The sequence below is a fragment of the Primulina eburnea genome, chromosome 15, assembly GCF_022965805.1.
Source record: "Primulina eburnea isolate SZY01 chromosome 15, ASM2296580v1, whole genome shotgun sequence".
NCBI lineage: Eukaryota > Viridiplantae > Streptophyta > Magnoliopsida > Lamiales > Gesneriaceae > Primulina > Primulina eburnea.
The window spans coordinates 30,204,935-30,219,503 of record NC_133115.1 but is presented as its reverse complement, the minus strand read 5'-3'; the positions used below and the strand labels follow the sequence as shown (position 1 = coordinate 30,219,503).

At 33.7% G+C, this 14,569-nt stretch overlaps 1 protein-coding gene across 1 annotated transcript; it reads right to left on the bottom strand.

Moving 5' to 3' along the window:
• Positions 1–5,218: 5,218 nt before the first annotated feature.
• LOC140814214 (ubiquitin carboxyl-terminal hydrolase 24-like) lies at positions 5,219–11,131 on the bottom strand. Its single transcript, XM_073173131.1, has 7 exons — positions 10,782–11,131; positions 9,378–10,019; positions 9,088–9,275; positions 8,514–8,758; positions 7,316–7,461; positions 6,889–7,065; positions 5,219–5,698 (listed from the first exon to the last, which is right to left on the bottom strand). The coding sequence occupies exons 1-7, from the start codon at positions 10,797–10,799 to the stop codon at positions 5,510–5,512; spliced, it is 1,605 nt and encodes a 534-aa protein (XP_073029232.1). The 5' UTR covers positions 10,800–11,131; the 3' UTR covers positions 5,219–5,509.
• Positions 11,132–14,569: the final 3,438 nt, after the last annotated feature.

Genomic DNA, 14,569 nt, shown 5'->3' with positions numbered 1-14,569 from the left:
CCAACCCGCCGACTGACGTTGCCAATGCTGCTGGTGGGACTGGCTCTCCATGATAAGGGTTGCCGCTGGGGCGGCCGTCTGTCTCGTCTTTGATTTATAAGTACTTTGTATTGTTGGTTTTGAAATTAATTAAAAAAATGAGTTCTATTTGTTTCTCCGCTTGATGTTTGGGTTGGCTGCCTATGCTTATTTAGTTTTCTATGGTGGAAAGAAATGGTATTCATATTAGCGAAAAGTATCATGATATCATGAATATTTTTCTATCAGATTAATTCTTAAATTGTTAAAAATATTCTTTTAAGAACATATCTCTTATGAAAGAGTATCATGAATATTTTTCTACGAGATTAATTTATCTGATTTATATTTGAAGTGAAAATTAATATTTTTGATATAAAATATAATAAATTTTCATGAGTAGATCGAGTAAGAAACTCGTGTCACAAATTGACTCAGCAAACAGTTTCATACAATTTTTTGTGTTATTTTCAAGTTTCTTTATGATAAGGCAAGGCTCCTTAGATATGTCAAACAGACCGGCTTGACCCACTTTAGCACGATATGAAGCGGCGATGAACAGACCGGTCCATCATTTGGCTAGTTGGAAAAACTTTAATTCAATCCATCCCACCACGAGTTGCGGTTAGACCCGCTAACCCATAAAATATTAGGAAATTGTTTTAAAATAAACTATTAATTCCTAGAATCTAATATTTATATTCTAAATAAAAAAAACTCAAATATGTAATGAAATTGACTGTTCATATCACAAAAAATAAAAGTAAGCTCATATTTAAGCTGTCAAATAATATATTAAAAAATAACATATATATTAATCTATTTTTTAATTAAAAATGAGTAAAAATCATCTTTAAATTTAGATTTTTTTAAAAGATTACATCTTTTGAAAATTTCCACATCAATAACAAAAACTTTTTTACATATTATTTACTTCTCAAATAATTTATTACTTTAAATTTTTTATTACCTTTTGTAGTTTTAGAATTATTAGAGATGAAATCTCAAATAATTAGCTTGATTAAACATATAAACCTTACTATATATTACAAATTTCACACAACCACCTAATAATTAAATCAAACGAGAAAATAAGTATTTAATAATCAATAAAAAGATTTATTTTTTAAAATAAATGAATGCCATCCGACCCCACCCGACCCGACCGGTTCTAACCCATAACCCAGACACATTAACTCGGATTGACCCATCTTCAAATGGCTTGTTAAACTTTCATCCCAATCCTTATTTTTACCCATCTTCAACTGACGGGTTTTTGGCGGGTCGTCCCATCATGAGTTGACCCGTTTGACATCTGTACTATAAAATTCCCCATCAAGTATACATATGGCTTTGTATAATTTTTTAAGCAATCTCCTTTTTATAAATATCATATTACGTACTAGATTTTTCCTTTTTGGATTTAAAAATCCAAGAAATTAGCTTACCAAATACCATTCCATGTCTCAGCCATTATTTACAATCAAATTAATTGGTAATTTGGTATTATATATCTATATAAAATGGAAACTATGAAATTAAGGATAAAATGTGCCAGGTACTCGGGCACTTTTCTTTTCCTGGGCAATCATCATTATAGCCCGGGCCCTCAAGCAAATACCTGGTTACCATACTATTCAGGTCACATCGAGAATTACACCGCACTTGAGTGTAATTGATACCTGTTGTCTAAATATGTCAGAACCACTTGAACTTGGAGTGTTCTAGAAACCATCGGAAGCTATAGTATAGGCAACCGACTTGCCATACTTAGTAGGTGACACTGAAATCAAGGTACCTACCACATTTCCCGCTATAAATAGCAGCTATACTTCTCATTAATGATTCTGAAATCTTTGAACTCTCGAACTTACATATTTTCTCTCATATATTTGTTTGTGTTCATTTCTAACCTGCTGACTTAAGCATTGGAGTGACCACGCTGTACACCCCTCCGGCGCCCATTCACGTGTTTCTTTTCTTGTTTGCAGGTGTTATCATAGCCATTATCTTCACTCAAATTTCTAAACACTAAAAATTACTGATTTGACTCGTTGGAGCCCCTTACTCGACTCATCCATGTCAGCGACGTCGCATCAATCTCAATTCTAATCTGCCTTGTCCTCTTCCTCTATTACTGCTTTGCCGCTAATGGACAAGTTTCTAAACCAAAACTTTGGCTAGAATCAGCCAATTTTAAGAAAGAAAAGTGTCACAAATCCCAAAAAAGAGGTCCAAGTCATAAATATAACGAGTTGAAGTTCGCATGTAACATCACCCAAAAAGCTCTCGCATCTACCTCACTTCCAGTACTCTGCTATCTTCGTTTTCACACAAAGGTGTCACATGATATTCGTTTAATATCCTTATTTAAAGCTATCTTTGTTCATAGAATTCACATTCGAGAGGCGAAGAATGGAAGCAATGAGAATGTACAAAGCTATCTTGATGTTGTGTCTAACCTTGTTCTGTGCTGAAAACACCATGGTCTCTGCACAATGCCGAGGGGATTTCCAAGGTCTCGTACAGCAATGTGCGAGATATGTTCAAAAGAATGGCCCTACACAAAACCCATCTCAACAATGTTGTGAAGTTGTCAAAACAATCGACTTTCCCTGTGTGTGTCCACACATCACCAATGATGTCGAGCAAATAGTTAGCATGGAGAAAGCCGTCTTCGTCGCTCGGTTTTGTGGGAAGCCATTAGCCCATGGAACCAGATGCGGAAGTAAGTAGATGTTTCTAACAAGTTATATACATTTCTTGATGGTTTCTTACTTGATTCCCATTCTTCTTGTGCTTAGCAGTAGCTAGTCTGAGGTCGAATGAGTAGTTTCCCTTGATCACCTATGCGTACGTAGTTGGCGAGGAAATATTGAGTCGCGTTGTTGGCCCATGCGGCAGAAAGTATACACATTTAACTGCTATCGAATACACCGAGAACACTACCGAAAAAAACTTCGTGGTTTGATGACATGATCTCTCTCTAAACGGGAGACAGAACTAGATTCAAATCTCCATCACATTGTTAAAAAAGATAATAATATTAATAACTACATGCATGGAACAACTTTCCTGCTATTTCCTCAAGTTGATCTCAGGCAATACGGCACATGGACATACAAATATATTTATTCATAATTTTGATATTTTTCTACTCTCTGTGCTGCAGGTTATATAGTTCCATGAAGTTAAAAGAGTCTCAAAGACAAAAATATGGACAATTCATCATGCGCAGTAACTAAAAAAGCTCGAATTTATAATAATTTTCGATAGTAATAAAACAGTACTGGTATGTTTACTAGCTAATTATGTAAGAAATTGAAATGTATGGCCTGTACCAAAGAAACAATGTCGATGTTTAGCATGAATTAATGTATGTCTTACTTTTGTCGCTCTGGTGCCGGAAATCGACACGGCGGGTGTTTTTAATTCCCGGAAAATTGATCAAAAAACAGAAGACATCGTGTATAAATAAACTTTAAAAGTGCAAGCAACCCATCCCTAAAAAATCTCTTTTTACTGCTATGATCTTAGAGAACACCCATAAAATAATAACTAGAACCACAATGAATCCGAATTGAAATTATCATATGCATCGATCCAAGCGGTTCGATCGTGACTCCATCTTTCATTTGAACTGGAACTGGAAGTGTATTCAAGTTATATCTAAATTTTGAAAGAACATATTTTTGGATTATTATTATTATTTGATTATTTTACACGCTCCAAATGACACAATTTAAACAAACCTATTTTAACGAGTTATAACTATGATGGCTATAAAATCAAAGAAGAAAATGGCTGTTTCATCATCTGCTGGCAAGATCAAGCACTTTTCTCAGTTTCGGCCTGGAGATCTATACGATGCAGCAGATGATCGGTTCAAGTTTTTGCACCTTTGCTGCTTATCTAAAGGAGATATTGAATGGCCTTTTTTCACTTGCTTAATGGCATATAATGCACGGTTAGGTGCTGAACTTCAGTCACTGGCTTCTTCCGAAGTCGAGGGCCGTCTGTTTTCCCATTACAGTAGTCCGGTTGCATGCCTGAGGTAAAGTACTGCATCTCTTGTGTTATTTTACTAGTGTGTATCCCGACTAATGTAATAGGAAATACTGTGGTAGAAAAGAACAGGATTCTAAAAAGCCTTTAAGCTTGAAGCTCGACAAAAACGTCCCGTTTTGGAGAAAAGCGGAAAAAAGCTGTTAAACTGTAGTTTGACCGAATTAAGTGTAATTAAGACGTTTAACTAAGTGTGCTTAAGCACAATTAATCGCATATATTTATTTTTAAATTTTTTTATTTTGAATGTATGCCTTTTTATTTTAAAATAATTAATTAGATTTATAATTTAGATGTATATTTTTTAATTTTAATTATGATTAAACATGTCTGATAATGATTAAACAAATATTTAGTATTTTTTAATGTGGTCTAGTTGCAAAAACAAATAAAGATTGTAATTTTGAGATTTTTATGTTTTTATGAATATGAGAATTAATGTAGCAGACTTAAATTATCATATTTATGTATTATTTTATCTATTTATTGATTTGAGATAATTACAATTACACTAAAGATAAAAAACGTTTTTTCACGCTTAAGCATGTGCTAATCTCGCTTAAGCTTGAAAAGCTTGGAACTCGACATCTGCGCTTCGAGGCGCTTCCGCTTTTTAGAACCTTGGAAAAGAATAATAACGTTACCGATGATCGTATAGACTCGATGTTGTATCGATATTGCCATTTGTGAATTGTCCGTAAGTAGTGACCTCAACTTTTCCTCTCCTTAAAATCAAATCTTGAGAAGGAAGAGAAAGGATCTTTTTTTACTATTATTTCTTAAAAAAATTTGCAACAAATACATAGAATCCACATTTTGGAAGTCCTTGAAAACTGCATTTCAAGTATTAAAGGGAGACGTTTTTTGTTGCAGTAAAAAATGCATTTCAAAAATTTTCACATATAGTTTTAAATCGTTAGCTAACACATGAACCAAGACCCTAGCCCAATTGAGCTCCTGAGTCGTGAAGCTTAAGATGTGTTAATTGTTACTGATCCCAAGCTGTATGCAAGCATCCTCAAAATAATCAAGTGTACGATTTGTTGGTATATAATTTTTTTAAAATGATTTGAATGAGCAAGCAAAAGTTTTGTTTCACATGTAATCCTAAAAATAACTTTCTATCAGTAAATGATAAAAAAATCCCATAACATTTATCATGTATACATAAATCTTAGTAAATTCCATCCACAATTTGTCATCAGATCATATGATATACAATAACGTTAGGCTTCTTCTCTAAATCTCTAAATGAACAAAAATGCCACAGATCTTCTGTAGCTCTTGATTAAGCAACCGGCTTGATCTCTCAATCGCCATCAATAGCGAAATATTTAAGATAGACAGTTCAATGCTCAAGTAACTCACGATGGCCGAATCAACGAATCCGGATTTAGTTTTCTGAATTCGTTTTTTTTTTTTGCCACTACAGTTGTTTGTAGAAGAGAACATATGCTAGATCATGCAACACTTTGCTCGTAGTAATGGCAGTAACAGATGCGTCGTCACAACGCAACCACTGGTTGTTGGGGTGACGCACGTCAGCGGTATAGTGGCCTCTGGATGCTTCCCTCCCATGATGTGTGATGGAGGAAACAAGCTCGTAATTTCGGCCCTGCACATTTTAGGAAATGTAATCCTGGTCAAGTTACTTTTTATTTCATAGAAATCATGGACTGTATGTAACTCCCAATATCCTCATGACGCACAAGCTCAATTAAGAATTTCAAGAATTGGAATTATTAAACGCTTCAAATATTACAATAAAAACGTCAGCAAGGAAACAAATAGAATCGCACTAAATGCACATAAGGCTGAAAATAAATGAAGCAGAAAATACAGGAAATGAGGAAAGCTTATATCTTTGGTAGTCCCTTTTCACATCTCAAGTTTTTTTTAAATTCTGACCCGGAAACTTACGAGATTTGTAGAGAATTTGACAGCATTTTGGGTGGAGAATGCAAAAATAAGTACTCTGCATTGTCATTCTCACCAATGCTTCCCCACATTTCATGGCCACACCTATACATATTAACTCATGGCAAAAAACTAAACTTTATGAATGGCGGGAGGCAGTGGCGGAGCAGTCAGTGACCTCCTACCACCTCAGCCGCCTAGGCAACTGAATTTTTTTTAGCAAATTTTTATACGTAATTATATAAAATTTACAAATAATCATTATTTTTTATGTGATATATGTAATTAAATAATGTTTATGCATAAACAAACTCCATACAATATATTACAATCTAGACAAAGTGTAAATAAATATATAAATGCAAATTAACAAAAAAAAATTAAGGTGGTGACTAATGGCAGCGGCGACTGGAGATGGATTGAACCAGGTGTTGGAGGACACTGAAACCAAAAGTAATACAAAAAATGGGAGATGTTTTTATTGTATCTAGGGTTTTTTTAAATTGATTGACTTTGCCTAATTTTTAAAATTATTTGATTTTAAAATCATTGACTGCCTCGGCCGCTAGCTCGCTTGCTTGATAGCCTCGGACCGTCTATAAAGACACCGCCTTACACAAAGGCGGGACGGTCGAGGGCCACCTACCGTCTAAGTTCCTAGACGACCGCCTCGACCATCATTTAGAACACTGTTTTCTATTTTTTACTGCATAGACATAGCCACGAAGAAGCCATAGACAGATTTCAAAATGCTGGCGAGCATTATTTATGTCCAGGGACAAAACAAACCAAAAGGATTTGATCTCACATGCAGGTTTCATGACAGTGAAACAGTCACAATTATTAAGCTACATCCAAGGAGCCAGAAATGGTACATAAAAGTATTACCTCTGAAGCAGCAGAAACAAGCAAATCACGACTCAGCACCAGGTCAAGAGGGAAGTACACTGGTTTGTGTAATTTGGTACTACCACGGCTATCATAGCTGAAACGCATCAAGTGTAGAATCATTATCTTTGGAAGCGACTGTATTTTTACAGATTTTCTGGCCGCTACTAGTCCAGCCTGAAAGTTTAAAGAAAAGGAACATATCAATCCCATTGAAAAAAATTACGAAAATTTTGAGAACGAAGAAAAAAATCAAAATAGTTGACAGAATATGTATTGCATATTTTCCAAAGGCCCAAGACGTGGAAAATTGTAAGTTCAATGAATTGTGATAAGACAAATGAATATTTGGAAAATTAAATATCCTCCAAAAGATATATATTATCACGTCCCATTGATAAAAATGATTTAAACTAAATCGACATACTTTTCCAGTGGATGATGCTCGGTATTCCTCGAGAGTTTCTGAGGCTGAAAAAGAATGAAGAGCATCTTCGATTGTTTGAATTGATTCATGAGAAATATCTAGATGGAGCAGAAGAAATGGCTGAACAGTAGCAGAGGCTTTGTTGCCTGTAAGTAAAAGAATAGGAAACATCATTAATTTTTAAAATAAACATTTCAAAGGTATAACATAGAACATTGAACTAGTAATCGAGATCACTGATAATATACCAAGCTTTCAAATGACAACAATATAATCTTAGCACGGGTGATCATACCACTGAAAAATGCTTATACAACATGACTGACTTGAATTTCCAAGAAGGACAACAAATTTTATTTAACTAATCAAACCTCAGAACGTTGGCAGGATCACTGGGGCTGTTCCCTCAAAATATATTTGATCCTACAAGCATTTTCAATGTTAAGAAGTACGGTATCACTTTCACCACCACAAAATTTATAATCAAAAGTTGAAATATCCAGGGGATTTGCTATGTCCCACTATGATGACCACAACTAAAATTATGTGAGGTGAATTAGATCAATAAAAAATATCTAATTATGGGGGATCTAAAACTATTAAAAACATCGTGCACTATTTTTTCGTCTGGTTCATCTAATGGCTCATCTAAGTGAGCCTAATTATTATTATAATATAAATCATGAATACCATTGAAAATTTACAGTGTTCACTCTAATTGGTGTATTGCAATGTATGCTTCTCACCTATCTTAACAGTTCTCACTCAATTAGAGCATTAAATCACAACTATTTAAAAATATGCGAGATTGCTAAGCTGACAAGGTGTTCGCCAGAAAGTAATACTAAGTTGAGAAAATAAAAAAAGAATGAGAGAAAAAGGAAACAAAACAAAAACCTTTTAACTGAGAAAAATCAGAAATGGTGGTATGATGGGAAATTTGGAAAAATACAGATAAAAATACCCACATGGACACCAGTTTGCGTCAACTAAAAGCTAAAGAAGATAATTTGAGACATTCAGTACAATGTTACTTTTCTGGTCAGAAAAGAATGCATGGATCTTGATACACATGAAATGGTCCATCGGTTAAATATGTAACCATGCACTCATACTTATTATAAATTTGTAAGCAACAGTCCAAACATCATACACAAAATGGTAGGAGGGTACCCTAGCCAATCACTAGGTAACATACCTTTTGCCTTCACAACACTTCGCAATTGTCCGCCAAATATTTTACTCAGTTCCGAGGGGTTAAAATTTTGGGTTCTTGTCACTGCAGACGTATTCTTAGGGCCAACTGTCTCCCATTCATCATCTTCAGATATAGAAATCAAAGAAGGTTTCCGCCCATCTAATTGGGGTTGCCCCTCAAACTTTAGCAATTCATCATGCATTTGATGCAAACTGAAACTTAAAAATTCTTGTGCGTCTTCTTGTCTGCGTACAAAGAGCATACAAATGTTTTAACTCCTTAATTGAGAGAGTTTTGCTAAGATATTACGGCACATCAAAATGCATAAACACGATATTTCAACACCAATTTCATAATGCACCTGCAGCTACTTCTAATAAATCATGTGATGTATTGACGCAACTCGATATGGAGGCTGATTTCGGTGAATATTTATATGAGTATGATCATTCCTACAAGCCTCGAAGTACTTTTGACATAAGCGATCAAAATTATCAAGTACAATTCAGACTGAAATCAACACTTCATAGCCCAAAGGTGACAAACAATGAAAACTTAGTGGAAAAGCACAAACCTAAGCCTCCCTGAAATGCTAGAGGGAACATCAGGGCTAAAATTTTTCAACACAGCTTCAAACATGATAGGACTAAAAGCCCTTCCAGTTTCAAGTACATTAGTATCTTTCTTCTTTATGGTGGTTCCTCCTGGAAATTCAAATTCCGCAATGAACTCTGCAAATGCATTTAATGTTGGATAGCCAGCCTATAAACATAAAATGGAATTTATTTTTATTAAAACCATAGTATACAAAATCTAACAGCCACATGCCACTTTACAAAGTAAATTGAAGTAAAGAAACCAAACCTTTGGAAAATTCCGATTCCTTAATCCTTGTAGCAGAAGAATAAATGGAGAACAGGACAAGAGAGCTTGGAGTGTTGAATTAAGGAAACATAAATTCCCAGAGTTAATTAAACCTCGAGGTAGTAAATCTCGAGCAACTAAAAGGTGGTCATCAGCCTTCTGAGGGGCCAATTCATTATGTGCTTTAACTGATGAGTTATTGATGGAATCACTGAAGTTTACACCATCAAACTCTTGCAATTGTGAGCTAGATTTTTTAGATGATTTTCTTTCATTATCCAAACCAAGTAATGCAGGAAATTTTGTTCCACTACTTGTTGCTTGATTTCTGTCATCACAGGCATGATCAGAGTCTGCAGTTCTTCCATTATCTTTCACATTTGGAAAGTAATTACCGGATGGTTTAACAACCAATTGTTCATTTCCCTTTTGCTCTTCAGTGGGATGTGAACAGACTGGTCCATTTGGAGAACCAACTTTCATGCTAGATGTACTGCTAAAACTACCAAATGTCAATTCAGGTATCCCCGTTGAGGAATTGGCTTTAATTTCATTCCTTTCACCATTATTTTTAGCCACAAAAGACGCCTTATTTAGCAAAGATTTGGTTTCGTCCTCCGTGAACGACCCAAAAAGTAACACCTACAGAAGAGGAAAGTAATACTTTCAGCATTTAATTGTTCATAGATCGTCAACAGGCACATCTTTGACCGACATGTGTCTTCCCAACAAAAGGCCAGAGAATTAGGCAACAATCAACAATATTGATTAAACTTTTATGTCTTGTCATTCTGCATTAATTTTGCATTGTTTAAGGTCATTTTATATCAATTGTGCCTCCCAAATGGTGTACTAGTACAATGTACATGAGTTTAGCATTAGAAGTTCACTTTATGTGTCAATCATTTAAAGAATAATATCAGTGAAAATCTACTAATTTTTCCATTCAAGGACTCATTGAAGAGTCTTGATGTATTACCGTCTTTTTTGGTGACAGTAAGTTCAACAGAACAATGCACAAAAACAGGATACATGCAACTGCAAAGCACCGTTAGATCAGTATCAGGCCTTGTTAAATACAGACAAATTAAAGTAAGGTATCATCTTAATTGCACAGAGTAAAATTTTGAATCTTTTTTATAACGCCTCACTTCAAACCAAAAATCCAGAGAATCCACATTTCAAAATCATCTCTTATAAAAAAAATATTTAAAAGACAGTCGACAGAACAGTAAAACTCGAAGGCCAAGAAAATATATAATAAAACCACATTCACATAATGCCCGCATAAAAATGTGGAAAACCCATCAAAACCATAGACTAATATCAGGATTACAATATCGAAACAAAGACAACTAAAAGCAATTTCAACCAAATAAAGGGTTTTTGAATAAGAGAACCGACCTTCGAGGGATCACCCATGTTGCGAAGAAGTTGATTCAGAAACTTAGGACACTAGCTTCTGGGTATGTAATAAAGAAGAAAACGTCTAGGAAAGCTTCTGGTAAAGAGTAAGGAAAGATGAGGAACTTTATTTTCAGAGGTGACAGAGAAGGTTGAAGAAGACATATGAAAGAAAGACAACACTGAACAGAACTTTGACCTCAATCAGGCGCATCAACAAATTCCAGTAATGGGATTTGCTTTGATCTCCGGTGGAAGAAGAAAGATGGAAACTTTGATGAGAATTTTTGCTAGTTTTTGGACTATATCAAAGATTTAGGTTTGCACAAGAGTGGTGCAGTTTAGGATATATACTCGCAGAAATTGGTTTCTATTTTTTATTTAAAAAACCGAATAATAATAATAATAATAATAGGGAAATTTGTTTTTGACTGATTAATACAAACTAATTGGAATTAGAATTTATTGGAATTCATTATTAAAATTAGGATTTTTTTAAAACAAATCTAACAGGACTAGAAGACAAAAGAATGTGTCTCATGTTAGACCGTCTCACGGATACTAATATATGAGACGGGTCAACTCTACTCATATTCACAATAAAAAGTAATACTCTTAGCATAAAAAATAATATTTTTCATTGATGACCTAAATAAGAGATTCGTCTTATAAATTCGACCCGTAAGATCGGCTCATACAAGTTTTTGCCAAGACAAAAATAGTATCATTAAATTAAAAATAAAAAATTCTAAAAAAATTTGATTTAAAAATTTAAAATTTATTATTAAATGAATTTAACTGAAAAATCAATAAATTTTTTTATATATAAATTTTAAAATTTTCAACTTCAAATTTATCCATTCAAATATATATTTAGATTTTTTTTTTCACTCTGTTGACTGATGGTCCTTGCCATGTAATTGGACACTGTATGAACGCCCCTGTGTCAGTTTTTTTTTAAAAAAAAATTCGCTAATTAGCGACGGTTTATGAAAATCCGTCGCGGCACGCGGACCCCACACACGTGATGAATTTTTCTTATCAAATTTGTATGTTTTAAAAAAAATTTCGGAAATTAAAAAATAATGTTAAATTAAAAATATATTATTATTAATATAAAATAATAATAATTCAAATTTCTTAAAAAATTTGAAAGTGAATATATTTAATTTAAATTAATAGTAAGATGAATAAGTGGACAGCGGGACCTACAAATAATGAGTGTGAATGTTAAAATGAATGTGGGAGAATAGATGTGTTAATGTAATGTGTATGTGGTATGTAGACCCTACGATTTTTGATGACGTGGTGGGTGTTATAACACCCATCAATGCGGATGCCCTAATCCCTGTAAAATTTATTAATAAAAGCAAGTATATATATATATATATATATATTGTGCGGGGAATAATAATTATCAATCGAAAGATCAGTCAAAACATGCTTTAAGCCGTGCCAATAATTAAAAAAAAACTATAGTTTAGTGAAACATCAATAACTCATTTTTTTAGAGTAAAATTCTTTGTTTTGGTGATAACAAACATGATCGAGCTGTTTTATTAGCCAACTGTTATTTTATTTTATTTATAGGTGTCGAGCTAGTTACCGTAAACTCAAGCTAGATCGTATTTTATTCAAGATTCTATTTGGACGGTCTGCCGGACCAGCTAGATATCCTAAATTCAAGTTATACAACTTTTATAAGGATAATAACTGCTCGAAACACATGATCGGATATATCAAGTTGCTATCAGAAGTTATTGAATGCAAATGTATAAAAATCATCTTTGGGGATAATTCCAAGGGTAAGGCTATGGGTAAAGAGAAGATTACCCATGACAAAGTCGACATCAGAGATGTGTTGTTGGTTGAAAATATATGTTATAATTTGATTAGTATTAGCCAACTATGTGACAATGAATATTTTGTTGAGTTTCACAAGAACATATACTGTGTCAAATCTGCCAATGGTGATATTATGACAACCATACTTAAAGAACAAAATACTTATAAAGTTAGCTGGAATGGTGAACACTTTGTTACTCCTAGATATTTTGTTGCCCCTTAACTCCTAATCAATGCTTTAAGGGCCACGTAATGCCAAACATAGCATCATTCTCACAAACCCCATAATCAAATCTAACTATATAAAGGTATCCAAGGATCATAGCTCAACGTGCATATCATATATCGATGTATGAATAAAATGATGTGTGTTAACATAATATGTATTATATACATCGATATACCAATCATGAATGTCATGTATGCCACATCAACTCAACAAATAAGGCATATAGACACATTTTTTCAGTCAAATCAATCAAACATATATTATCTGACACAGATACCTATCGTATGTTACTTGGTCACAACATACATCAATTCTTCGTCTCCAATCAATGTAGCTTTATGATTTCAGTAGAGAAAATCTAGCCACATAATCGACATATTTATTTAAATCAACGAATTAATTTAAAATAAAAAATTTAAGTATCAAAAATATTTTGAAACTTTGAAAATTCATATCAAATTGAAATCAGAACATAATTCAATTCCGGCTTTGAAAATCAGTTTCTTGTCGGTTATTTTATCGCATATATTGATCTTGAATTCAAATACATGTTGTTCCAGCGATTCAATAAATAAAAATTCCGAATCGAGAAGAAAGTACCTCACAAGAACGCTCTCAACACGAGGATTAAGAATATCTAATTTGTTTGGAGTTTCGACAATGTTTCGAGATAGATTCGAACAATAGAACTTGAATTCCAATTTGTTTCTTCAAACTTGCAGAGGAACGAGAAGGAGTTTATCGGTCAAACTCATTCTTATCAACTTAAATAGTGTACAGATGAAGTGTGGGCACTGGGTGCAATGAAATGGTTCCCTAGCGCACCACATTCTGCACGGAACGTACTTACAGAGCCACGCGCGCTGGTGCGCAGGTTCCTGCGCAGTTGCGTGATTTGTTCTGTCCGAAACGCTATTTAGGTTTCGAATTAGCAAAGGTGGTCAACATGAAAATTTTAGATTTATGTCTTGGCTTTCATTTGCCATTGACCTCACTCGGTTTGGATATCAGACGCGAGAGTTATGCTCATTCTCCCAAAAATGTGTCTTTGTCAGATTTGCAATGCACACGATACACTTCAGGATGATTTTGCCCCTATTTACAAATGGATTTTGACAAAACTCAAAAATGAAAGTTTTAATACTTTGTATTAGCTTTCTAATTTAATTAGTTTCATTTCATTTGGACTAATACTCATATGATTATGCTAAAAAACGTAACATTTGTCACTTCTCTATTGCGGTTCAACATACTTTTCAAACACAAATCAATTACTACTTCAATATTTCATTATCGCAACATATTTTCTCAATTTCATTGTCAATTATATACTTCATATACTTAATGATATGACAATTTCATGAATTATCGAGAATCAAAATATGATTTACGATAATACGATACGAGGTCCTTACACTTTGAATGGTAGTAAGAGTTTGTCATGACATAAGAGGCTAAATCATTTAAACGTAAAATATATTGTTAGTCTAAGCAAGAGTTGGTGGTTGGATTGTCCGAAATTGATTTTACTAAAAATAAGATATGTATTGCATGCCATTTGAACAAGCAAATAAGATCTATTTTTAAAACTAAAGGGTGTAACTGTTCTTCTAAATGATTGGATTTAATGAGCCTGAATATTTTTTTAGTCGTATATCAATAAAGAGCCTAGGAAGAAAGCGATATAATCTAGTGATAGTGGATTATTATTCTA